Genomic DNA, 24,818 nt, shown 5'->3' on the forward strand with positions numbered 1-24,818 from the left:
TAGCTGTGAAAGATCCCTAACCTCTAGAACTAGAAAGAGAATGTCAAGGAAAAAATTGTAGAACTTTCTCTTAGCATAGCAATAACAGAATAGTAATTTTTTTTTTTTTTAACCCAATTAATAGCTCAAGAAGATATCAAAAATAGATTTACCAAAAAATAAAAAATAGGAAAGAAAATAAAAAAGAAAGATTAGGTAAATGTTAATGTTATTGTTTCTTGGGGCGAAGAAAGAGCTGTGTAATAAAACCAAAAATCATGTGGTAAGGTACTGTGGCCACCACACGACACCAATAAAAATTGGTGAAGCTCCATTGCATATGGTCTTCTATGGTGATAATACAAGATAAAGCAAGCCACAAAATGCTGCCACGTGGAAGATAGAATTCCATGCCACTTCATCTTCCTCTCGTATCCTAGCCACATTATTTCCACAACCTCTCCCCTCCCTACATTATCTACCTTATCAACCTTCCCTCATTTTTCTTTAGCTCCAGCACTCCAAAACGCTTTGAAAAACACTCCCAACCTCACACTTATTCCAAACCCCCCAAAAAATGGCAACAGCAGCTGCTCTATCTGGAACCATGGTGAGCACCTCCTTCATGAGGAGGCAGCCAGTGACCAGTCTCCGGTCACTTCCCAACGTGGGTCAGGCTCTTTTTGGGTTGAAGTCCAGCCGTGGGGGGAGAGTGACCGCCATGGCATCATACAAAGTCAAGCTTGTCACACCAGATGGTCCACAGGAGTTTGAATGCCCAGATGATGTTTACATTCTAGACCATGCTGAGGAGATTGGTATTGACCTCCCATACTCATGCAGGGCTGGTTCCTGCTCTTCATGTGCTGGAAAGGTTGTGCAAGGGAGTGTGGATCAGTCTGATGGAAGCTTCCTTGATGATGAACAGATTGAAAGCGGTTGGGTCCTCACCTGTGTTGCTTATCCACAGAGTGATGTTGTCATTGAGACCCACAAGGAAGAGGAGCTCACTGCTTAAATTTCTGATATAAGAAATATTTTTATATATCAACCAATTTCACTGTTGCTTTCTCTTCCTCTTCTCACTGTTTTTCGCTGGATTGCTTTGGCTTTTAGTGTATTTCAGGGATAAGGTTTGCCTTGTTTCTGAAGTGAGTGATTCTCAAATGTTTTTTGTACTTTCATTTGTAGTATTGAAATTACCATAGCTTGTTAAACTTCTTACGTTGCTTTTCTATAATGCTCTCTGTTTCTGTCTTTGTCTCTCTCTCTCTCTCTCTCTCTCTCTCTTATATATATATATAAATATGTATATTAATCCTCTGTAATATGGTTCATTATGTCCACGCTTTATGTAGAAATAAGATTGAAGATATGGTCTCGAAGAACAAGACCAGTTATGTGGTAGTCCACAATTTCTCATATTTTTGGGATAAATTATGCTATACCATAATTACTTGAGAGTTTTAATACATTGTGAGCCTTTAGGTCCTAGAAGTTTGAACGTTATTTTTTAAAAACAAAAGAACAAAAATATAAAATAAAATGAAAAGAAAAGAAAAGAAAAATTGAAGGTAAAAAAAATGTTGCATGTTCAAAACATTTTTTTTGAACATTTAGTTGATATACGTAGCTCAGCAGCTAGCAACTTCAAGCTAACTTTGTATTCTAATTTCTTGGTATGTGCTTCAAGAGATGCTGTCATTAACACTTAGTTGGGTATTACTTTCACTTCCATGGTAAAAATGAAGCTTGGAACTGATGATATAATTTAAACCAATGAAAAATGGACTTGTTCATGTATTCTGAAATAACTCAAGAAGAGTTTTTACTTTCTGTTCCTCCACCCCATTGTTTCCTGTGTCCTCTTCTTCTTCTTCACCATTTGAAGGAAGCTCTGATGCATTGTTAATGCTTAGAGTTTCAGACAAATACTCTTCCACCCGAGAAGTTTGGATAGCAGCCTGAGGCTGCTCGGTTGGTACTACAGTTACTTGATTCAGTGAGCCCAAAGATGAGCTCCGAGATAGAGTACCAGAGGCAATGGTGATTTCATCTCCTTCATCGATTGTGGTATCAAGGGAACAAACTGATCTTGTAGTATGAGAGTGAAGAGAATCACGTTTAGACCTTTCCTTTACTCTCTTACACCAACTGTGGAGTGACTCTCTCACACTTTCAGCAACCAAAGCTTTCTTAAACCGAGATCCCATCTGAAAGTTTAAGCAAAGAAAGCTCTCTTAAATTCATCTATAGAGTTTTGGTTTTTTATGGAAATTGTGATTATCATCGAGAATTATATTTGAATCAGTAAAAAGAGTTTTGAGCAAAACCTGTGTAACAATTACATTCAGAGGCACTGTGCTGTAGCTACACCAGAACTGAATAACTACTCTGCAATTTTTAACAAATTAAGATTTTTGTTAAGATTTATATTAACAATTTTTGTTAATGACTACAGAAGAAATGAGTTTGAATAAAAGTTTTATTAATTTATATAAAGCTTTCAAGTCTGTGTGTATGAATATGATTATACAAGAAAGAACATACCCAGATGCCAATCGAGTGACTATCATATAATCGTTTTCCATGACACATGATCTCTTACCATCAAGTCCCCACTAATCATAAAAAGGAAAATAATGAAGTCCATTTTATCAATTCAATTTTTATTATTAAATAGGAAGCAGACAAAGATTCTGGGTCTTACCAAGGACCAGATAAATGTTGCCATCTCAAAGGCGTTCTACATAATAAAGAAAAGAGAACAAGGATATTAAAATCATGGAGAATGATATTCTTAGATTAAAAATGGTAATGAGACTAACCAAATCACAAAGTTAAGTAAAACACATTTAACCTGAAAGATGATGAATTGTATCAACCGTAGTAAAATCTCAGGTTTTCCAAACCAAAACAGATCATCTCGAGGCTTTACTTGAGTACCAACAGGTGGTCCAGTTTGTTCCACAATTTCAAGTGCTAAAGAAGACACTACATGTTGAAGTTTTGTTCCAACCAGCATGACAAGCTTAGGAAAGTGGAAAACCATTGATCATTATAATTGTTATAGGAAGAAAAATATTTGATTTTGAATTACAGAAAAAAAGAGCAGGTACATATATACTTACAATAGCGGGGATGAAAGAAAGCCAGAAGTAAATATGCAGACCTGCGGCAATTGAAACTATGCATTTCAGGAAACAAAATTCTGAGAACATATTGGTAACTTCATTTTGATTTTAATTGTAGGTCAAGTTACCATGCACATTTATGAAGATGCAGATTATGGCATAACCCCAAAGTGGCCAGCTGCAATATCATAAGGGAAAATTTCAGTTTGAACTTCAAAACCGTCTTACTGTCGAGTTCTTTTATACAATGAAGGGCATACCTAATTCCAAGGATACCATGAAATTCGTCTTCCATGCTTCGGACCATGTATCTATGAAAATTATAAGAAAGTGGCAGTTTGTGCTTCTGGATATCATGAAAGCAAATTAAAATGCTAAGGAGTTCAGTACCAAAACAGTATGAAGGAAAATCAATCAGAATGGATAATAATAATTCACTGAACTTCAAGTAAAAAGTGACTACAAAATTGCAAATGAAATTGATGATAATCTGTTGGCTTGTCAATAATATTGAACAAGAAAACATCGTAAAGTGAATTATGGGTGGCAACAGGAATTAGATACCCACTGTGATGAAGCCCAATCTCAGTGCCAAGTAGTCTGATTTCTCGATAGAACTTTTAAATTGTCTTAGAAAGCAGAGCTGCATAACAGACCATGAGCAGAGTAAACTTTACCTTGTGGGAATTCAAAAATGAACGAGTCACAGATTAAGCAGACATATTGAGGGTTGAAAAAATACCATGACAACAAATGAAGTATTCAATAAAGTATCACTTTCAACACCACGAAAAGTAAGAAATTAACCATTCCAAAAGTATAAGATATAAATTAAGCATTGCTTTTTCAATATGTCGTATCTAATTATTCTAATAACCGAACATGCCAATCCAAGAAGCAAGCACCTCAGAAACAGTTTCTAGGAGGATGCTAGACAATTTTTTTTTCTCTTGTAGAATTTGGCTTCTTCTTTTTTCTTGCTAGAAGAGGCATCTCATAAGCATCATTTACCTAATGCTTTCCAAATTAAACAATCCTAATCAAGGAAAAAAAAAAAAAATGTTCTCCAGCTTTATAGAATCGAACTTATTATGAGCGTGGAAAACTCACCATCCAAATGAGAACTCGACTCCTGCTCCATGGATGAGATGTGTGATGGAAAACAAAGGTGGTCTGACGTCTCATCACCTTGTTTTTCTTTGCTGCAACACCAAAAGCAAAATAAGAAGCCATTCAAACCAATAAGCTAATCCACCATAAAAACTTGGCATGGTTTTTCATTTTATACTTAAACAGATCAAGAAGGATTACACGCAGGGAATTTATAAGTTACTAACTCGGGTACATAACAAAATTGTGGAGCTAACTAATGATTCAAGTTTTTACTTTCATTTCGTACCTTGCAAATTACCATCAGCCAGCAGGCTAACCTGATTTTCCCATTTCCTCCAACTGTAAATCTACAGGGAAAAAAAGAAAAAGAAGAAGAAAAAAGAAAAGAATGATGAGAAAAAGAAACCTGTACAACTATCTAAGAACAGCAGACATTGGATGAAGATAAAATTTGAGGGAAGGATCTAGCATAAAGAAAAGAAGTAAATATTAGATGTGTAGCCAACCCCACGAGGCTGTTCAAACTCCTACTGAACAGTTTAAGTTCAGTAGTTTGTATCATATCTCCTGTTATTTGTTCGTTCAAGACATAAGCTCAAAAAATAAACCTGGAGTTGGTATCAGAGATGTGAAGACTGCACCTTGCTCATAGCCAGACCAACAGCCACACAACTATACAAAACATGAGTTATCCCGAGAACGAACAGAAAACGATGTAGCTGCTCAAGGCCCTCATAAGAAACAAATGGTTCGCGGCCCTGAGAACAACCACTAGCATCAGTAAGAGCAATCCATTTATAAATCCTCTCAATAGTTTTAAAAACTGTGAACCATTTACCTCACCACATTGATGAGATGAATGAGTATGTATTCCTTTTGTAGCAACTCGAGTCTCATTGAGAGAAGAGATAGTACTTTCAAGTATAATATTCTTATGGACACCATAATCATCCTCTGAACAAAGATAGAAACGATCACTGCTGAAAAGAGATGAATCTACACAAATCTCAGAGATCCACCTTGCACATTGTGCCAAAAATAAGGATATAAGGCCAAGTAGCATCAGCTCTACAGAAAGACAAATAATTAGTGGTTAATAAACAAAGAGAAACAAAAGACACAGTGCTGTCAGTGGCCATTATTACAGTTTCTGCCTTCCTTAATTTTCAAACCCACCTTCCTTAATTTTCTCCAATGAAGAAAAAAGTGCTTTCCTCCTGGTCTTCTTCAACCACTGCACACAGTTAAATCACGATTAGGTGTGATGCTATTTTGTCATTTTTTTGACTTTAGTCCCCATCTATTTCTCTCTCTCTCTCTCTCTCTCTCTCTTTTGAGTGCTTGAATGTAAGAAAATTTGGCAGATAAAGTTCAAATGCGTTCAAATAGTTGATTAACATACTAGAATTAGACAAATAGTTCAGATCCCAATCAGCAACAGAGTAAGCATATTAAAAAATAATGTAATTTATTTTCCAATCAACCACATCGAAGATTATTGCTGTACTCTTCTTACCTCTCCAGAGTTGCATAATTCCCAATTCCCAAATTGTGAAAATGAGCAATCAGAGAAGCATATTCTAAACTCCATAACTCAAAGGCATATAGTTATGTAGTCCCAAATACTGGGAAGTGTAAATTAGGAACAAAATTTCTAAGGTTTCTACATTTTAAAGTTTGTCTTCCTAGTCTTGCTATTTAACTGAATGCCACTGGTCCCAGTAAAAAGAATAAATAAGGAACCATACTTAAATTGTAACTTCTTTCATATTTTCGTAGTCACACAGAAAATTATTACTCACTGGTTTGCTAATCTTACGCAAGAGAAAACTAGCATATCAAAACACTATACTTTCTGAGCAATCATTCAGATAAAGTTTTCTCTGAACATTTCCAAACTAAATGGGAAGGCTTCAAGTCCGGAAACACATTTCTTTCCATTCCCACAATTTTTTTTTTTTTTTTCTCTGCAACCAAACTGGAAATGCAACATAGAAATCTTCTTGCTTACCTTTCCAAATCTGTAGATTGACCTTTCCACCAGAAAGCACAAGAAGACCATGACTGTAACAACTGAAGCCACAGAATAGGTTGGAGTCTCAGCCAATGACCTTTGTTGCTGTATCAACATCCCATTCCCCTCCTCCATTTTTCAAATAAGCAACCAAACCGTTTACTTCTCGCACTGTAGACCCAAAGCTTTGTTAGGAAAAAAAACTGGATCTTTCTCTTAAAAAAATGGAGGTCCAATAAGCAGAGGAAAGCAGTGCCAGTGAAAAAGCATGATCCAGGAAATGGGGAAGTGGCATACAGACGTATATGGTGCAGCTTCATATAAATGTAAGATATATAATAATGTATAAAAAAGTGCAGGTGAACATGGTTTGGTAGAATATGAAAGTAGGATCTTCTTTCTTCGAACATGGGGTTGTTTTTTCATGGAGTATTATATTAAACCTACTTTTGTTTTGTCAGTATTTGCTATTCCCTAAACAAACCCACTTTCCATTTCATTGGAGTTGCCGCTCTCTCTCTCTCTCTCTCTCTCTCTCTCTCTCTTACATGATGCAATATGATTCTGCAATGCCAAGTCCAACCTACTCACATGCAGTAACAAATTCCCTCCTTTTCTCTCTATTGGTGGGAATTTTGAAGATCATGTAATGACATTCTTTTTTATTTCTTGGATGATTTTCTTTTACGTTGATTAGTTATGGCAACCATCACAGAATATTTTACACAAAAATGATTTCTGAATTGTCATAAGAAAGAAATTATGAATCAATTAACAAAGTGATGATTTAGTTAAAAATCTAGTTTACTAGAAGGTTCTATTTACAATACCATCTTTATTCTGTACACACACCTTTGTCAAAATGCACCTGATTTTTAAACTTTCAAGTAACATGAAAAGCGTTTATAAAAAAAGTAACATGAAATGTCTGTGTTATAAGTTCGTTGTGAATAAGGAACGGCGGCACTATCTTGTTTTGAGCTAGGCCGAAAGGGAAGACATACAAAAAAAAAAAAAAAAAAAAAAAAAAAAAAAAAAAAAAAAAAAACTTAATACAGTCCTCATTTTTTGAATTTCTTGATTACTAAAAATGAGGTTTTTCAGTATCAAATTCAAAAATGAGACAAGGTTGCAAAAACTCCAACATAACTTGGTGAAAGTGTTAGATATATATATATATATATATATATATATAAAAACCACCTTGGTGAAAGATTTAACCGAGGCAGGTATACTTTCTTTTAATTGAGCAATTATGTTTTACTCTCTGTAATGAACTAATGTATAAAGGTTGCGAACTAAGTTACAACGATACTATCTGTCTGAATATACATTATGCTGATCAAAACGTGTACATCTATCCGGCTAAGGGCTTAATCATACCAAATTGTCTGAATCATATTTTGAAATTGCCTTTGTTGTTTTCTTGGTAATTAAATTGTTTTTGTTGTTGTTATGGAGGAATAAAGAAAATGTAATATTGTTGTTGAAATTGCCTTCGTCGTTACCATGGAGAAAAAGGCCATGTAAGAAGTTCAAATGGTCAAAAAGCTTGTCATTATTTATAGATTACAACCTAATTTTGTTTTATATAATATTTTAAAAAATTTACTATTATTATTATTTTGCAGTTTTATATGGGGCAGGATCAAATGTGACAAGACCCACAATGGCAGCCCAAAGATTTTGGCTACTTTTGGGCCCCAGTTTACTGTTTTGGGCCATTGTAATATGGTGCTCGCAACCCAAGTTTCCTTTTACAGCCCGCAAAACTAGTGTTTTTATTTTTTTATTTTTTTTATAATATATATATATGTTTATATTTTATTAAAGCCAGACTGGTAAAATGTAAAAATATGTTACTTGCAAACCAAGTTTAGCTTGACGACGACAATAATAATAATAATAATAATAGTTTTGAAATTTCAAGGATGGCCTATATTATTAGGTGCCCATTGTGTATAAATGTTTCCGATTTTCCCAATGGCTAATACAGATGAAATTTCCAATTTTCCTTACATATATTTATATTTTATATATATATATTGAAAAATTATTTGGTAGAATTGGTTTTTTCTGCATATGCAAATGCTAACCACAATAGGAGTTTTATCAAAGCAAAGTTAAATATCATCTCAACTACAGAATCGTACATTTAAAAATTATCAACTTATTAAGATTTAGTATATTATTTTTATACATTCACATAAGGAACCTAAAATCAATAATTTTTTTTACTAACAACCAATTTGCTTTATATTAGCTTCTTTTTTTTTTCTTTTTTTTTTTTGTAATATTTGCAATATTATTGTTTAGGTTATGCATATCCATATTTATTTAGAGGTAATTTAGAATTTAATAGTGGAGACAAACAAAAATTAGTATAAATTTTTAAAAATTATAGAAACAACACCATATGATTAAATATTGTATAGAAGTTACATTACCAGAGCCGATCCTCGTAAAAGTTTAAAAAATGCCCAATTTTCTACCTGAGCCTTTTTGAACATTTTCTGCTTTTCCTTTACCTTAAGAATCCAAAATGACAGATGGTCAAACATCATTTTAAACTAGAAACACTGCTATTATCCAAAATGGTACACATATCCTACCTTTGGAGGCTCTAAAACTAAACTCTTGCATCAACCAATATATATAATTTGCAATAATGTGGTGTTATATTTACACAATTAATGTGCAATGTATATTTTCACTATGCACATTTTGTAAAATCATATTTGCGGATAATTTACAAAAATGAATGTTATATTTACTTACAATTATATTTGCAAAGTAGTGTTTTGTTATATTTGTAAATATATTCAACTAAAAATATATTTGAAAGGTAATGTTATATTTACTAAAAAAAAAAAAACCTTGAATTTTTTTTTTTTTAAGAAAAGAAAAAACCTATATTATGGTCGCCATTTGCCATTTTTTTTGGTAGGAAAGTAGGAGGAAAACGAATTATTTATATTTGATGTTAGTTCTACTTAGAAAAAATTATAAGCTATTTGAATTACATGCATAATAAAACAATGTATATTTCAAAAAAAAAAAAAAGCAAAAAAAAAAAATGTGGACTTTTTCACTATCAGTTTTTTTTTTTTTTTTTTAAAAAAGAAGCTTTAAGTTATATATTCTATAATTTATATTGCGTAGATTGTATGTGACGTTTATTTCAAGAGTAAATTTTAAGAGTTTCTTGATATATATATATATATATTTATATAATTTTTTTATGGTTTGTAGATCAGTAAATTTTTTAACTTGCATTGCACAGGTAAAAATTGTACTTGGCTTCTCCAAAATAATAATTACAAAACTCTTAAGTATAATATTTGACCCTTTAAATTTAATGTTTAGCATTTAAAATCACCTACTTTTAGAGCATTTTAAAAATATAAACATAAAAATAATTAAAATTGATCTGAGATATAAAGTTCATTTGTTTTTTTGATAATATATATGTACAGATTAATACAACCTCTTTTCTTTGTTTTTCATAGTTAGGGGATTCGATTAATACAATCTCTTTTCTTTTTCCTTTGTTAGGGGATTCCAATATTCAACCAAAAGAACAACCTACTAATGTGGGATCATGAAGTTATAACGACCATTATGTAATTAAAATAATACTCCAATTTTTGGTTGGACTTTTCACTGCGATCTGATCATGCATGCAACACGAAGAGCATTGCAGTTCAAAAAATAATAATAATAATAATAATAATACAATAAATGAAAGTAATTTGCATGGAAAACTTGCTCTGAGAAGTAATTAAGCATTAGTAGATTAATTTTTTAAAATTGAAATTGTACCTCGATAGGATGCCGAAATAGATTTACCCAATAACTTTAAAATGGGCCACGGGAAATCTATTTCAGCGCAAGCCTAGCTTATTACGGCCCAACGTAGTCTCAAAGATATTGGATAGAGGATTATTGGGCTAAGAATTTGAAGCCCAAGTAATTAATCTAGGTCCATGTCAGCCCAATTTTTGTCCATGGAGCTTAAAGTTGTTTGTTTACACTAGCTTTACATACAGGGTAGTTGCCCCAAGGCCGACCCTGAAAGACAGAAAGAAACCACCTGAGAAACACTCAAAAGGGAGGCATTTTCGCTTAGAGAGGACGTCTGTGTGCAATGGCTGCAGCAGCAGGGTCGGCTGCGACGTCGTCGTTTTCGGAAGAGGAACTCACACTCACAGTGAAATGGAGCGGGAAGGAATACACAGTCCGACTTTGCGGGGATGACTCGGTGGGCGAGTTGAAACGGCGAATCTGCCAACTCACCAACGTGTTGCCCAAGCGCCAAAAGCTTCTGTACCCAAAACTCGTCGCTTCGAAACTCGCCGATGACTCAGTCTTGCTCTGTCAACTCCCCCTGAAGTCGTCTCTCAAGATGACTATGATTGGGTTGGGTTCTTTTTCCTTCGTACTCTCCCAAACTTTGTCACTGTTTGATAATTTTTTATTTTTTATTTTTGGGGCTTTTTTCGATCTTTATGGTTGTAAGAAATTAATTTATTTATATTTATTTTTTGGTGGGTATTATTGGGTTTGAACTTAATTTTGCAGTACTGTTGAAGACGAGATAATAGTGGATCAAGTTGAGTCTCCGGAGGTTGTTGATGATTTTGAGATTGGCCAAGATGAAGCTCTTCATATTAAAGATAGAGCAGTTAATAAGCTGAAATTGAGGAGGCGTATAGATCAATACAAGGTAATGCAGAAACTTCAAATTGTATCTGCTTATATATATAAAATCTGTTGCATATACATGTAATTATCTGTCCATTAACACATTCTCAATGGATGGAAAACAAAAGCATTATTTTATTGCATTATAAAAGCCGTATTGCATGTATCGAATTCCAATAAAGCAGTAAGTCTTTTGGGTTTATGAGGCATTTGACTAGGGGTTTATTATTTATCTGTTGTAATTCGATTATCCCTGCTATGACATTTTGTAGAAACTATAGTTTTGGATCATAGTTAGACTAATATAAGAATTGCAGAGGGGGGATGGATTTCGCTATGTATTTGTTATGTCGCACATTTTGCATTTTTGTCTGAACGTGGTTTATAAAAAGAAAACATGCTCTGTGGCCATTTATATTAATATGAGACGTATTTGTTATGTACTGGATATTGAATATTTACATTTTGAGACATGGAACTTGCCCTGTTTGACATCTCTTCAGCCCACCTCAGTGATGCTATCCTTTTCTCTTGTGTTGGATTGTAGATTGAACTCCGGAATCCATGCCGTGAAGGAAAGAAACTGCTTGTTTTGGATATTGATTATACTCTGTTTGATCACCGTTCCACAGCAGAGAACCCACTTGAGCTTATGCGGCCTTGTAAGTCATTTGTTTGTAAGATTTATGCTTTTTCTTTGAATGTTTTGCTGATATTACATTCTGGCATGGTCTTTTGTAGATCTTCATGAATTTCTTACAGCTGCCTATGTGGAGTATGATATCATGATATGGTCTGCGACAAGGTCAGATGGCTATGAGTCATATTTCCTCCTTTGAATTCATTATTGATATATAGGATAGAATCTTAGAACAAGTTAAGAAGCGGGATGGGTTTCCTTTAATAAGCATGATTTTTGAGAAAAAAAAGTATCAACTAACTGACTTGGTCAATCTCCTGAGATAGAAATGCACCAATTTATTTTGCAAATAACTACTATTGTCATCTAATTGCAATATATGAGTGACTGTTTCTTATCTGATAGTGAGAATGTGGTACATGATCCACAGAGAGAGAGGGAGGGGGAGAGGGTGTCATGGTTTGTGTTGTGCGATAGTTAACTCGAAAATTGATAATACTTTGGAATTAACCATTAGAAGCTATTTTATTCATGAATTTAATGTGTGAAACTATATTTTTGCTTGTGCAGCATGAAATGGGTTGAATTGAAAATGGGACAGCTTGGAGTACTTGACAATCCCAACTACAAAATCACAGCTCTTCTTGATCATTTGGCTATGATCACAGTTCAATCAGAATCTCGTGGGATCTTTGATTGCAAGCCACTAGGCTTGATTTGGGCTCAATTTCCTGAAGTACGAACTTCTTATTTATCTGCACTACCCTCTCTTTTTTCTGCACCCTATCAAAACTATTTTGGTTTTAAAACATTTCTCCTGTTTTGAAAATCTCAATCAGGATAGGGCCATATTCTAAAAGGGGTAAAAAAGATCATGCAATCTTCTTGGGTTCCTGGAATGAATTTAGCCTTTTTACAGAATAACATTCATCCAAATCTTATGGAAGAGATGAATGAAAGTCTATCAGCTTCTTTTCTAAATGCCATTGGGTAAGAAATTATGCATTTTATTTGACTGACTGGTGGTTTTTGTGTTGTGGCTTTCAGTTCTACAGTTCGAAAAATACTATAATGTTTGATGATCTGCGAAGAAATTTTGTGATGAACCCTCAAAATGGGTTGACAATCAAGCCATTCAAGAAGGCTCATTCCAACCGTGATGGTGACCATGAGCTTGTGAAGCTCACCCGTTACTTGCTTTCCATTGCTGAACTCGAGGACTTGAGTGAGTTAGATCATAGCAGCTGGTCATCTTTCACGGAGGACAATGGGAAGAGACGTAGACATGCATGAATACCATTACCAGCTTTTAGATTCCAATTTGTCGCCTGATATCCACTGTGGACAAATTCATTATTTAAAAGGCTCTGTAAAAATCCTATTGAATTTGACCCTGAAATTTCTTGTGCAGTGGGAAAACTGTGTGGTGTATTATAGGAATATCCATATATCCGAGTTTGCATATTTACATGTAAAACCTAAAAGTTCTTAGGTCTCCAACATTCCACAATTCTTCAACAGAATGGTAGCCGTGGAATATGATCTTTTCTTTTTAACTTTTTTCCATGTCTTTTTCTAAATGGTTTTTTGGTAATAGTCTTTTTCAATGGTTGTGATTAAAGCTTTTAGCATAGAGAAATGATAAGAGACTTTTATATGTGTATATATATAGTTTTGATCTGTTAATGATTTTTGTTATTTACTTTGATATTAATTTATTCGTTAATAAAAAAGTTAAATACATCAGGGCTATGGGATTTGAAGATGATTCCTATTTGGATGTGGACAACAAAATTTGATGACTAAAAGTACTAAAAATTAAATTTATTTTGTTTTCCATATAAAAAAAAAAGAAGGTAAATTTATTATGTAAAAAAAATAATAATAAGGACTTTAAATTGTCAAATCTATACGAATTCAAATGGCATGATATGACGATGTATGCATATGCATATGCATAATTTACGGTCTTTTCTTACCAAATATAGGGGGCTTTGCATTGATGTCACCAGTCCTATTGCCCCATTTTATAATTATTTTCTTGCTTGAAAATTCCAAAATATATATATAAAAAAATGTCTATAATATCTGAAAAAACAACCCTTATGAATTTTTTTTTTGACAAAAATGTCTATTATATCTGAAAATAACAATCTCTTCTGTTTGATGGTTTCAGTTATTTATCAAAAATTTATGGGTTATTATTATTTTGTTTTGTTATGCTTCATAAGCGGGTAAATTGTTCTTATCAAAATCTATTGAGACGTTTTGTTATTCTGTTATTAGCTTTTCAATGGATAGACAGTATATATACCAATAACCTTTCATAAGATCATCTACTGTCCTTCTTTTTTTTCCTTTTTCTTTTTTTTTTCCTTTATTTGTTTTTTTTTTTTTTTTTTCAAATTTTGATTTTTCATTTCATATTTCAGTTCGACCTATATATATATATATATATATATATGAATCAGTCTTATATCGTTGATTAATTAATGGATGAGTTCAAAACTATTATAAATTACTAAAATTATCATATAATATAATAACAAGTTCAAAGTTTGACCTATACATATGCATCAGTCTTATCTTTTTGATGATATACAAATTAATCAATTAATTTGGCAGGTTTACTGGCAGCAATGCAAATCATAATCATTGTTAATTAGGACTTTTTTTTTTTTTCCCCCAAAAAATAACATTATGATTGCAGTTTGACTGAGAGTAGTTTCTTGTGTGCCTTTCGGTTCTTCTATAGTTCAAAAAATCCTATATGTTTTTTTCTGCGAAGAAATTTTGTGGTGATGAACTCTCAAAATGAGTTGACAATTAAGCCATTCTAGAAGGCTCATTCCAACTGTGACAGTGAACATGAGGTTGTGCAGAATCATGCAGTACTTCTTTTTTCATTGTTGAACTCGAACACTTGAAGTGAATTAGATCATAATCATAGACATGCATTAATACCATTAATAGATATCTACTGTGTATAAATTCATCACTATAGAAATCGTAAAACAGAAAACTATATGCTAGGAATTCATAAAATCCAAATCATCTCATATTTAGTTGTAATACCACCGACAATTCATCAGCATATAGCCATGGAAAATAGTCGTTCTTAGGATAAAAATAGATTTGGTAAATTATGGAAGGCAATATTAATTTGTGGTATTTAATTTAATTTTTATTATCTAATATTAAAAAATTAATAAAAGAAGGTTAATGGTAGCCATTAAATTGATTTAATAATAAAAATCATTTAGGTAAGGTGTAGAAACCTGATTTTTATTTTGATATTTGTGCTCTGCTACATGTGTACATAGTACATACAATGTGTACACAAATATAAAAATGTATTTTAAAAAATCCAAATATAGAAAGTTTAGATACTTTTTCCTTATTATATCAATTTTAATTTCCATTTATGTGTTTTTCTTTTTTCTTTATTTTTAGTATTTCCATTTATTCTAGTCCCAAATATGGATTTTAAAAACTCAAATACGGAAAGTTTATTTTATTTTCCATTTATTTCCATTTATTTATGTTATTTAATGATTTGGTTAAATGAAGAAGTTATTAATATATAGGCCTACATGAATACAAATGAATGGCTATAATTTATTTTAAAATGGAATGATTTATACAAATGGACTCATCAATTTAGTCATTAAATTTGTACATAAAAATGGAATTTTTTTTTTTTGGGAAATACATAAAAATGGACTTGATATATGGTTAAAACTATTTGTAATTTATTTTGAAATATAAATTGTATTTCTTATACGGCATAAATGGGCAAGAAATATTTTATTTCATCGCAACTATATGGTATATGGAAAAGAAATATATTTATGCATAAAATTACATTTTAAAATATTTTGAAATGTTATGTATTATAACCCATTATTTTTTACAAATATTATTTTTTTAAATTAGGAATATATATATATATATATATATATTTATATATAGCTGGGCCTGGTCTTGCCCAAAAACCGGTCCTGTGAATGCTAGATACACGCGGAGAGAAAATAAAACGCCGCAGAGATACATTTGCACACATTACTGATTACCAGAACAAACCCCTTATAGCTTCTTGTATAATCTCTCTATGAAACACAACAAAAGAGCAAATAAATAAATGCAGCTTCCATTTTTTTCTATTTTTCTATAAATGTAAAAGCATTTTGGTTGAGGAGAGAAAAGATTCAATTTTTTGTTCTTTCTGGGTTTGCAAAAAAAACCAATTTGTTAATTAAAGATCATTTGCTATGATCTTGATTTTGACTTTGTTTTCTCTCATAACCTCCCTCTCATCTTCATGTAAGTACATCTTTCTTTTGCTTTCCTTTCATTTCTCTTTTCTTCTTTATTAGTAGTGCTTTATGTTCAACTCATTTTTACGTTATTGTTCGTATCAGAATTCTTCCATGAAATTTATTACTAATTGAAATTTTTTCTTTTTTTTTTTTTGTTTAATTTTTATTTTATTTTTGATGAATTGATTGTATTGCAGATGGATATGACCCATTAGATCCTCATGCTAACATCACGATCACATGGGATTTCATTCTTAAAACTGATTCGTCCTATGATGTAAATCTCTAAACTAAATTTCCATTTTTTTAATTAATTTTTTTATTTATAAATCATTAAGTTAGACTCGCCTTAGCACTTGAACATTTCCTGAATTTTCTTTTTTTTTTCTTATTCCATTTTTTTTTTAAGTCAAACAATAAAAATGCACATATTTTTTAGGGATATTTGCTATTTTTAGTTTCAGAATGTTTATTTTTGTGTTTTTTAAGGTGGTGCAAATAAGCGTTTGTCTGAGGTTAAGAGTTTCTGTAACGTATCTCACTGGCTTTGGCCACTTTATCTTTGCCACACCATCCAACTTAATGTGCGATTGGTCCAATACTCGGTAGTCGCTGTGCATGGGTGACACCGGTTCTACTGGCCCCACTTTTGGTTTTTACATTTTTTAAATTACCAAAATACCCCCAAGATCTATGCCACATTGTAACACCCACACCGTTCCTTTCTACAAGTACGCAGAAAAAAAAAAAAAAAAGGTCTGCAATATCTGAAAAAGGAACCTCCGATTCTTCGGTTATTATTATTATTATTATTAATATTTTCTTTTCTTGGTTATTGTTTATAATGTTCTCCTGATAATGTTTCAATAATCTATTGAAAGATGTTGTTTTTTCTGTTATTAGCGTCTAAGGGATAGACAGTACATATCCTGATAACCTTCTATAACAATGTATGACCATCTACTTTTTCTTTTTCATTTATTTTTTTAATTTATTTTCAAACTATGATTTCGCATGTCACATTTAAGTTTTTGGTATGTGTTTTTTCGGAATCAGTACTAAATATATATATATATATATATATATATATATTTTTGCATAATTAACGCTAGCTAACATACTTTCAGATAACAGTATCAATACACAACTTTCAACTATTCAGGCACATAGAAAAGCCTGGATGGAAACTGGGTTGGACATGGAAAGAAGACGAAGTTATATGGAATATGTGGGGTGCTGAGGCAACAGAGCAAGGGAATTGTTCAAAATTCATTGGGGGTGGAGGAAAACTTCCTCATTGTTGTGAGAAAAATCCGACCATTGTTGATCTCATGCCTGGAGCTCCTTACAATATGCAAGTTTCAAATTGTTGCAAAGGAGGTGTACTAACTTCTATGGTCCAAGATTATTCAAAAAGCTTGTCTGCTTTTAGAATGGTTATTGGATCATTTAGCAACAATATTACTAATATTAATATGCCTTTTAATTTCTCTCTTGGACTGCCTGGTTATAGCTGCGGAGACCCTTTTCATGTCCCTCCCACCAAATTTAGTCATGATGGTGGCCGCAGATTTACACAAGCTCTCGGTGAGTATAAAACAAGGAACACTGTGCTTCACTTTTTGCCTTCTTTGAAACCACACTGCAAAAAAGGTTCATTTCGGCCAAAACAAGTGCAGCAGAAAAATCTGTAGCAACAAAATCTACTGCAGTTTTTGTTTGGATTTGTTGTTGTTGTTGTTGACATTGTTCTTTTTTTGTTTTGTGGTGGTAGAGACATGGAATGTTACCTGTTCCTACTCCCAATTCCGGTCGTCACCTGCACCCAAATGCTGTGTTTCACTATCTTCTTTCTACAATGATACTATTGTGCCTTGTCCACAATGCAGCTGTAATTGTCAAGGACTACCTGGAACAAAATGCGTAAAGTAAAAACCTCTGATTCTTCTATTAATGTTCTTTAATTTTATATCTTTGTTGCGCCTTAAAAACTTCCATAATGTTATAGCAATTCTTGTCCTCTTCCTTGTATAAAACTTCCTGTAGTTATAGTTGGTAGATCTGCAAAAATAAGTTATTCAATTGACATGGATTTTGGCTGCTTAGTTATGTCGCTTAGAGAGAGGGGGTAATAGCACAATGGAGCACATATTGAACGCCTTTCACCATTGAAACTTTGTAGGCTTTTCCCCATTGGAACTTGAAAAATGTGACTTTTTGAATTTTTGTTTCGCTGGCTAATGTTAAAGTACCGTATCTTTTATATTATTTTTCTGATCCTTTTTTATTTTATTTTTCATTTTTGGTCTGGGATTAAAATTTGCAGGCCTGGTGAAACTCCTTCACTCTTAGAACTTCCACCTACACATGTGACACAAGAAGTACCACCTTTAGTGATGTGTTCACATCACATGTGCCCCATACGGGTACATTGGCATGTAAAACAAAGTTATAGACAGTACTGGAGGGTCAAAATCACCATCACAAATCTCAATTTTGTGAAAAACTATTCACAGTGGAACTTGGTGGTTCAACATCCCAATTTACAGAGTCTGACTCAAGTTTTCAGCTTCAGCTATCACGACCTTCATCAGTATGGAAACATCAGTGAGTTTTGACGAACACCCATTTGCATAATCAAAATATATATACTCTAAATTGTCATGGTTTGTCTTCCTTTTGAGAGAGAGTTTGGGCTTTTTGTTTGTTTCTTTCCCTCCCTAACTTTTGACATTGAGCTCCATGTTGTTTTTCCTTCAGATGACACTGGGATGTTTTGGGGGATTCAGTACTACAACGATATGTTACTGGTTTCAGGGAGTAGTGGAAATGTTCAATCCGAGATATTACTACGCAAAGATCCAGGGCATTTCACATTCAGAGAAGGATGGGCTTTTCCTAGAAGAATTTCCTTTAATGCTGATGAATGTGTTATGCCCCTTCCAGATGACTATCCAAGACTCCCAAACAGCAGGGGTCATTCTTCCACCTTAACCCCACCTTTAATATTCTTTCTCTCCCTGTTTTCATTTGCATTCTTGTAATTCTAAAAGAATCGTTATATACTTCGCATACAGTTTGTTTTCTAGTGCCCGCCCTACTCGCAGCCTTGCAGATATTTTTAGGAATATGACTTTGAGATTCGACAGCATGATGACAGCTGTAAAGTTCCGACAAAAAATGATTAAGAAAAAGTATATAACATTACTTGGCTTACTAACAGCTTGACATCGTTGTTTGCCAATTTGGTCTAATAAAATAAATAAATAAAAAGGAAAAGTTGAGAGCTATGACTTTTCTGTTAATTTGATGTTAAGTGACCAGTTACATAAATACGACAGTATCTCAGCACCTCAAAATTAATAATTTGTGTTAAGTAGCATAGTTAAGATCCTTGGAACAATAGATTTTACTAAATAAGAGGTAGACAATGGATTTCATTGAAATGATTTACAAGTTCCTATAAGCATGATCCATGAAAAGTAATGCACGTCCAAACAGCTATAAATATCTTTATACTAAATGGAAAATTCAATGGGGAAAAAAAATGGTGCATACAACATTTTATGAATTATGAGCATCATAAACATACAAGACCAAAACACTGTTTTGAGTCATCACCTCCGGTATGTCCCTGGCCCGAAATAGAATGGTTTTCTGGCTGTGACTACCAGGTGCACAGGATGATATTAACTTAACTTAACGAGCATAAAACAGGGAAAATCAAAATGCACAAATTGGGCAGGGAGAGGACACCAAGACTGGATGAGCTTGGCCTTATCTCACAGAAGAGAAACAACAAATTAGGTCAGACACAGCGAATGCCAATGAGCGAAAATAAGTGGCATAACCTGCCTCCTGCTAAATTAGTAGACATCTAAATGCGGACTGGACCTGTCACAGGGTCGCGACCTGAATTTGCATCCTTGTGTTTCAAAGACAGATTTGCAAATTGGGAATCAAGTTCTCTGCTGTTAGTGCGTCTATGGCTAGAAGATGGTTGCTGTTGTGGTTTCTGTTGCTGCTGATACAAAGCTTTGAGCCTCCCAATCTCCCTCTCCAAAACTTCATGCTCCACTGAACATGGGAAACATGGCCTCAAAAATATTAGTGTCTCACAAAATAATAAATACTATTAACACATATACCATGCCTTATATTAGTTTTTGTACTTTTTGACAAAGATTCTCAATTCCTCAACACACACACTCCCCCCCTCCCCACAAAAAAAAAATAAAAAATAAAAAAAAATAAAAAACCTTTCTTGAAACAACTATCTCACCAGCACTCGTGACTTCTCCTTCAAAATTAAAATTAACCAAACCCACTAAATATCCTAAACCATTCAAAGAGCTCCTATAAGACAACTAATCGAAAGTATTTAAGACCAACCTTCAGCTTTACATGAGAAATGAAGCAGCAAATTATCATGATATAAATTGCCAACAGTAGATACTTACAGTATTTAATAAGATGCTCCTGGGCTAAACTTTCTAATCGTTGCTTTAGGGCTTTGTTTTCCATGCTCAGAATAAGATTCTGCTGATTAAGAAATTCAAGCTCTGCTGAAACTTCAGTCCCTTCTGCCTGTAGAATAAATGTACAGAAATAATAAAATCATTTTTCAAAAAGCATAATTCAGTATTAATTTTATTTCTAGCCACAGCAGATACTTGCCTGTAAAGCTTGCACATTCCTCTCCAGCTCAGCAATGTATTGAAGTTTGCGGACACGCGAACGTTGAGCAAATTGCCTGGAAAAATACACACCACTCTCTGTCAACTTGATATACACCATTGTAGAATACACCCATCATACTCCACATATTATAATCACCAATTGTATATTACATGCTACAAAAGTCCCCCTATAAGAGCATCAAGGGATTGAAGAAGCTACACAAGCCAGACATTTTGTCATGGAGGATTAAGTTTGTTATATAATATATTGAAAAGATTCATCTAATAACCAATATTTGAAACCAAAACAAGCATGAATTCAGAAACTTATGAGAAAAGGGATTTTCTAGGTTTAATAATTCATATTAACATTTTTCCTACTTCTAAGAAACTAGACTTAAAATCCAGAGTACAGAATAATGTATTGTTGCTTCCCTTTCGTATGACCTGGACTAATCATCATGTTTGATGGCAGCTCAAATAAATCAAAAGAAAAACAATAAATAGAGGAAACAATCTAAATTTCATGTAAGTTAGAATTTACGATACAGAAGCATTCTAATTTTGTGATGAACAAGGTAAATATAGTTTACATTTAGAACCAGCAACAAAAATCCTTAGCATTTAGTTCAGAGAATAGTCAAAGAATAATATATGGCGCAGTCGGAAGGAAAAGATAAATATAAAATTATTAGATAAGCAGTACAATAATCAATGGCAATTTATACTCAATTTTGACACTTATTGAGACAATGAAGGTGTAGCTTATGCAAACTGGAAAAAAGATACGCATTATGTGAAACAAAGCAGCAGTGCAGCACCGGATCAATGACCAGAAAAAATTTGCAGTGTCAGGCTAATGGCATTATAAAATAAAAAGAAAGATGTACGTACATAAAACAACCAAATAAAGTACATACTGTTTAGCTCGTTTTGTATCTGTCTCAGATGCAGAAGGTTTAGGATTAGAACAGTCCTTTTTCTCAGAAGAAGTTTTCGAATCATGTGGACCGGATTCAACCACATCTTGCTTTTCGATTGCTGTAGATAAAATCCCATCAGCTTCCAGTTGCGTGCAAAAAGATCCAGAACTCTGACAAACAATGTTATCCTTAACTGAAGAAAGGCCACTTGGGCTAATAGCAACATTCAAAGACTCCCATGTCCTATTCTTTTGCTTTGCCAAGTTCATTTCTGCATAGACTGAAGCATGCCGCAAATCTCTTTGATGATCAAAGTCTTGAGATCCCCAAGAGGGTCCGGAAATCATATTTTTATACTTGTAATCATCCTGAGCTGCATAATCTAAGTTTGAAATATTAATTGTATCTACGTATGCAAAAGAGTCACTTGACGAACGCCGATGACCTCCTCTTCGTATAGGTGTCTCTGGCTCATTAAGGAGATCATCAAGCCACGAAGGCTGCTCCTCTACAAGAATGCTCTCGGAGGAAGTTCGCTGGTGGTGTGTATTTCCCTCTTTAGGCTTCTGGATGACTTTTGATCCAATTGCAGGATTATGGACATAATCAACATATGACGGGGAAACAATAGGAAATGGACTTTTTGGAGGAAGTAATGCGTGTTTTCCAGAGCTGATCAAATTTCTAACGTTTGAAGATCCCTTAGAATTCGCCATAGCTAGAGCACAACCAGTCACTATCAAAGAATAATAATATAATTTAAAATCACAGAGGGAAAAAAAAAAAAAAAAAAAGCAGCTAAAAGTTTAAACAGATAAAACTAACAACATGCCAAAAGAAAAACAAAAAAAATTGCCCCAGTTAACATGCCAATCGACGTAAACATAACCAAAGGCAAAACGCTCCCCAATATGCAATATTAACCGAAATGATGATTACACCACAAACAAAATCCTATAAATCATAGAAATGTATGCAGAGAACAACAACACTGTACATCATTGTGCCCGCTTCCCGCTATATGGTAACAGATAGGTGGAGGAAACAGGACAATTGCTGTATTCTGCAGCTTTTTCTTGGTACATCGCACTGCTCCTCCTATTAGACAAGGCCATCCATCTTTAAGATCCTAACGCAGCCCTATTTTCTATCCACTCTAGATACAATTTCTACAGTAATTTTCCAACAAAATTACTACTAATTCTGAAACACCACCAGCTGCTGATTAATTTACATAGCCCCTTCAAACCAAAGCATTTAAAAGCAATAAGGAATATAAGAACGTTCAAGTACTACTCCTAAACTACATCCAGCCTCTCTGTTTTCTCAGGTTCCAAAACAATGACAGACAAAATCCAAGATTCAACACGTTACTTGGATTTTCTCTCCCCTACATTTTTCTCAGTAATCAAACAGATGAAGACCATTGCCAAAGGGAACAAACAAATCGTAGAAATCAAGTGGCTTCCAAAATTAAACATTTAAAAAGAAAAAAAATGAAAAAAAAATTCCCCGGGAACCCGAATCATTGGATTTTCAAAAAAAATAAAAAATAAAAAAATAAAGGAATGTTGCAACAACTTGGTAAATTTTCGAAAAACATAAACAGAAGCAGATTCGAATCCTGAACCCAAAAATTAAAAAAAAAAAAAAAGTTTTCCTTTTTAATCTTTTATTCGTTTGGTTTCTGAATCTATAAATTGGAAAAGGCGTACCTTTGAGGGATTAAGAATCAAGATCTCTAAATAACAATGCGTAAAGGGGAGGATTGGAATTCGAAGGAACACTTTCTCTCTCCTAGGGTTTGTTTTTCTCTGTTTTCCCTTCTTCTTCTTCTTCTTCTTCAAACTAGCGTTCCTTTACCTTCCCTACTCTCTCCCTCTCTATTTTCTCTCTCTTCTCGTTCAAGTATGGCGTTGGATTGGAAACTAAAAAGTAAACCATTTCATTTTTATTTTTATTTTTTTATTTTTTAATTTTCTCTTTTTCCTTTTAATTTTTATATAAGCTTTGTGCAATTCACACTTTCACCCCCCAAAAAAAACTTCCGAATCTCAAACAAGACTCTGTTTTACTTCTTTTTTTATTTTCCACATTTTTTTTAATTATATTGTGGACATATCGCATTGGCATTTCTACAAATTTTAAAAAAATATTTTACTTTATTACATCATTTTGGCGGAGAGAGTAGTTTTTATCTAACAAATTTTAGTTTCATAACAAAATGCCTTTACCTAATAAAATGTAATAATTGCTTAAAACGCTTTTTGTTTTTATCCCTCTCATTATCCTTTTCAATAAATTTAGAAATGAAGCTGTAATTTACAAGTAAAGTGGAAAAAATGTGGAGTAAGTTGTTGATCATAGTGATAAAATAATGGTATTAAAAAAATGAAAATAATTAGCAAATATATAAATATATATATACATACATATATATTTGCACAGAAAGAGGGAGAGGAGTGGGGGGCACATAAAACTAGTAAAGTGCATAAGGTGACAACCAACTCCACACATAAAGTGTCAAAGGGTCCAACAAATTCCATACAAAAGAAATCAAACATGTCCACAGAATTCAATCTTCATATTTTTTATTTTGCCCCCACTTGAAAAGCCCCTCTCTTTATATTGTCTGGGACATTTAATTGAATATTAATAATCACCAAGTTTTTCCTCTTTTCTTTTATTTTCTTAATATAACTATATATATCTAACAAAATCAATTACTTGACCCAAATAAAAAATTTTAAAAAAATCAATAATTATGATTTTGAAAACTATGTTCCCAAAAATCTCACACATTTCACATAATATAAATAATTGATAATTTCAAATATATTATATTAAATCCATATGAAATATGCACATGAATTAGGTAGGACCATTTTGAGAAATGGTGGGAGTAAAAATTCCACAGCAAATTTATGCTAAAGAAAATCGACAACTTTTTTTAAGGGAAAAAAAAAATCGACTATCCTTTTATTTGCATGTTTGGACCTAACCTAATCTAATTATCATCCAAAGGAGTAGAAGTCTCTTTTCATATGTGTTTTCAAAAGGGATTTTTATTTAAGCTTTATCAAATAACATTGAATGAATTAAAATGAAATAATTTTTGCAAATCTAGAATGGCACTGAATCTAATTGTTTTTTATGAAAGTATTGAATATAATTGCTGGTATAGATTGAACATGGCCATTTTGACCAAGTCTTCAACCAAACTCTTCCAACAAAATCAATTTGCAGCTGGTCTATTTTAAAATAAAGATTGATAGTGGACAACACAGTCAGGACACGACAAAACGATGTATAA

The 24,818-nt window shown here is 33.0% G+C and overlaps 5 protein-coding genes across 8 annotated transcripts; 3 read left to right on the plus strand and 2 right to left on the minus strand.

Moving 5' to 3' along the window:
- The first annotated feature begins 449 nt into the window (after positions 1–449).
- Positions 450–1,238, plus strand: LOC107415178 (ferredoxin). Its single transcript, XM_016023465.4, has one exon. The coding sequence runs from the start codon at positions 557–559 to the stop codon at positions 995–997; it is 441 nt and encodes a 146-aa protein (XP_015878951.1). The 5' UTR covers positions 450–556; the 3' UTR covers positions 998–1,238.
- On the minus strand, positions 1,225–6,733 carry LOC107415181 (MLO-like protein 4). Of its 2 annotated transcripts, XM_016023468.4 has the most exons (15): positions 6,238–6,732; positions 5,403–5,460; positions 5,065–5,294; positions 4,868–4,984; positions 4,513–4,573; positions 4,224–4,315; positions 3,682–3,756; positions 3,374–3,459; positions 3,242–3,291; positions 3,111–3,151; positions 2,840–3,010; positions 2,690–2,725; positions 2,530–2,600; positions 2,313–2,373; positions 1,225–2,192 (listed from the first exon to the last, which is right to left on the minus strand). In XM_016023468.4, the coding sequence occupies exons 1-15, from the start codon at positions 6,373–6,375 to the stop codon at positions 1,776–1,778; spliced, it is 1,704 nt and encodes a 567-aa protein (XP_015878954.3). In that variant the 5' UTR covers positions 6,376–6,732; the 3' UTR covers positions 1,225–1,775. The 2 variants fall into 2 exon arrangements, with proteins under 2 accessions (XP_015878954.3, XP_060672193.1); XM_060816210.1 differs by lacking the exon at positions 3,682–3,756 and having other exon boundaries at positions 6,238–6,733.
- Positions 6,734–10,282: 3,549 nt separating this feature from the next.
- LOC107415176 (ubiquitin-like domain-containing CTD phosphatase) lies at positions 10,283–13,292 on the plus strand. Its single transcript, XM_016023463.4, has 6 exons — positions 10,283–10,659; positions 10,822–10,966; positions 11,492–11,606; positions 11,686–11,749; positions 12,155–12,320; positions 12,632–13,292. The coding sequence occupies exons 1-6, from the start codon at positions 10,388–10,390 to the stop codon at positions 12,875–12,877; spliced, it is 1,008 nt and encodes a 335-aa protein (XP_015878949.3). The 5' UTR covers positions 10,283–10,387; the 3' UTR covers positions 12,878–13,292.
- Positions 13,293–15,608: 2,316 nt separating this feature from the next.
- LOC112488775 (COBRA-like protein 6) lies at positions 15,609–19,206 on the plus strand. 2 transcript variants are annotated; one of them, XM_025073077.3, is made up of 6 exons: positions 15,609–15,907; positions 16,101–16,180; positions 17,031–17,490; positions 17,678–17,831; positions 18,230–18,510; positions 18,664–19,206. In XM_025073077.3, exons 1-6 carry the CDS (start codon positions 15,856–15,858, stop codon positions 18,945–18,947), a joined length of 1,311 nt encoding a protein of 436 aa, XP_024928845.3. In that variant the 5' UTR covers positions 15,609–15,855; the 3' UTR covers positions 18,948–19,206. The 2 variants fall into 2 exon arrangements, with proteins under 2 accessions (XP_024928845.3, XP_048327570.2); XM_048471613.2 differs by lacking the exons at positions 15,609–15,907; positions 16,101–16,180 and adding an exon at positions 16,646–16,853.
- A 232-nt stretch (positions 19,207–19,438) lies between these two features.
- LOC107415177 (uncharacterized protein At4g06598) lies at positions 19,439–23,468 on the minus strand. Of its 2 annotated transcripts, none has more exons than XM_060816410.1 (5): positions 23,221–23,468; positions 21,503–22,223; positions 20,577–20,656; positions 20,364–20,486; positions 19,439–19,980 (listed from the first exon to the last, which is right to left on the minus strand). In XM_060816410.1, the coding sequence occupies exons 2-5, from the start codon at positions 22,219–22,221 to the stop codon at positions 19,781–19,783; spliced, it is 1,122 nt and encodes a 373-aa protein (XP_060672393.1). In that variant the 5' UTR covers positions 22,222–22,223; positions 23,221–23,468; the 3' UTR covers positions 19,439–19,780. The 2 variants fall into 2 exon arrangements, with proteins under 2 accessions (XP_060672393.1, XP_060672392.1); XM_060816409.1 differs by having other exon boundaries at positions 21,503–22,241; positions 23,221–23,464.
- Positions 23,469–24,818: the final 1,350 nt, after the last annotated feature.

The sequence above is a fragment of the Ziziphus jujuba genome, chromosome 4, assembly GCF_031755915.1.
Source record: "Ziziphus jujuba cultivar Dongzao chromosome 4, ASM3175591v1".
NCBI classification, from domain to species: Eukaryota; Viridiplantae; Streptophyta; class Magnoliopsida; order Rosales; family Rhamnaceae; genus Ziziphus; species Ziziphus jujuba.

What these genes read in the sequence shown, in the direction of transcription:
- LOC107415177 (XM_060816410.1), bottom strand. Translation starts at nt 22,221, where the DNA reads ATGGCGAATTCTAAGGGATCTTCAAACGTTAGAAATTTGATCAGCTCT. An exon ending in GATACAAAACGAGCTAAACA is followed by an intron (nt 20,657 to 21,502) that starts GTATGTACTTTA and finishes GTATTTTTCCAG; the next exon opens with GCAATTTGCTCAACGTTCGC. An exon ending in GGAGCATCTTATTAAATACT is followed by an intron (nt 19,981 to 20,363) that starts GTAAGTATCTAC and finishes TCCCATGTTCAG; the next exon opens with TGGAGCATGAAGTTTTGGAG.
- LOC107415181 (XM_016023468.4), bottom strand. Translation starts at nt 6,375, where the DNA reads ATGGAGGAGGGGAATGGGATGTTGATACAGCAACAAAGGTCATTGGCT. An exon ending in TTGGTCTGGCTATGAGCAAG is followed by an intron (nt 4,574 to 4,867) that starts GTGCAGTCTTCA and finishes TTTTCCCTGTAG; the next exon opens with ATTTACAGTTGGAGGAAATG. An exon ending in TACAATTCATCATCTTTCAG is followed by an intron (nt 2,726 to 2,839) that starts GTTAAATGTGTT and finishes TTTATTATGTAG; the next exon opens with AACGCCTTTGAGATGGCAAC.
- LOC112488775 (XM_025073077.3), top strand. Translation starts at nt 15,856, where the DNA reads ATGATCTTGATTTTGACTTTGTTTTCTCTCATAACCTCCCTCTCATCT. An exon ending in AAACTGATTCGTCCTATGAT is followed by an intron (nt 16,181 to 17,030) that starts GTAAATCTCTAA and finishes ACATACTTTCAG; the next exon opens with ATAACAGTATCAATACACAA. An exon ending in CAGATTTACACAAGCTCTCG is followed by an intron (nt 17,491 to 17,677) that starts GTGAGTATAAAA and finishes TTGTGGTGGTAG; the next exon opens with AGACATGGAATGTTACCTGT.
- LOC107415178 (XM_016023465.4), top strand. Translation starts at nt 557, where the DNA reads ATGGCAACAGCAGCTGCTCTATCTGGAACCATGGTGAGCACCTCCTTC.
- LOC107415176 (XM_016023463.4), top strand. Translation starts at nt 10,388, where the DNA reads ATGGCTGCAGCAGCAGGGTCGGCTGCGACGTCGTCGTTTTCGGAAGAG. An exon ending in GGCGTATAGATCAATACAAG is followed by an intron (nt 10,967 to 11,491) that starts GTAATGCAGAAA and finishes GTTGGATTGTAG; the next exon opens with ATTGAACTCCGGAATCCATG. An exon ending in ACTTGAGCTTATGCGGCCTT is followed by an intron (nt 11,607 to 11,685) that starts GTAAGTCATTTG and finishes GGTCTTTTGTAG; the next exon opens with ATCTTCATGAATTTCTTACA.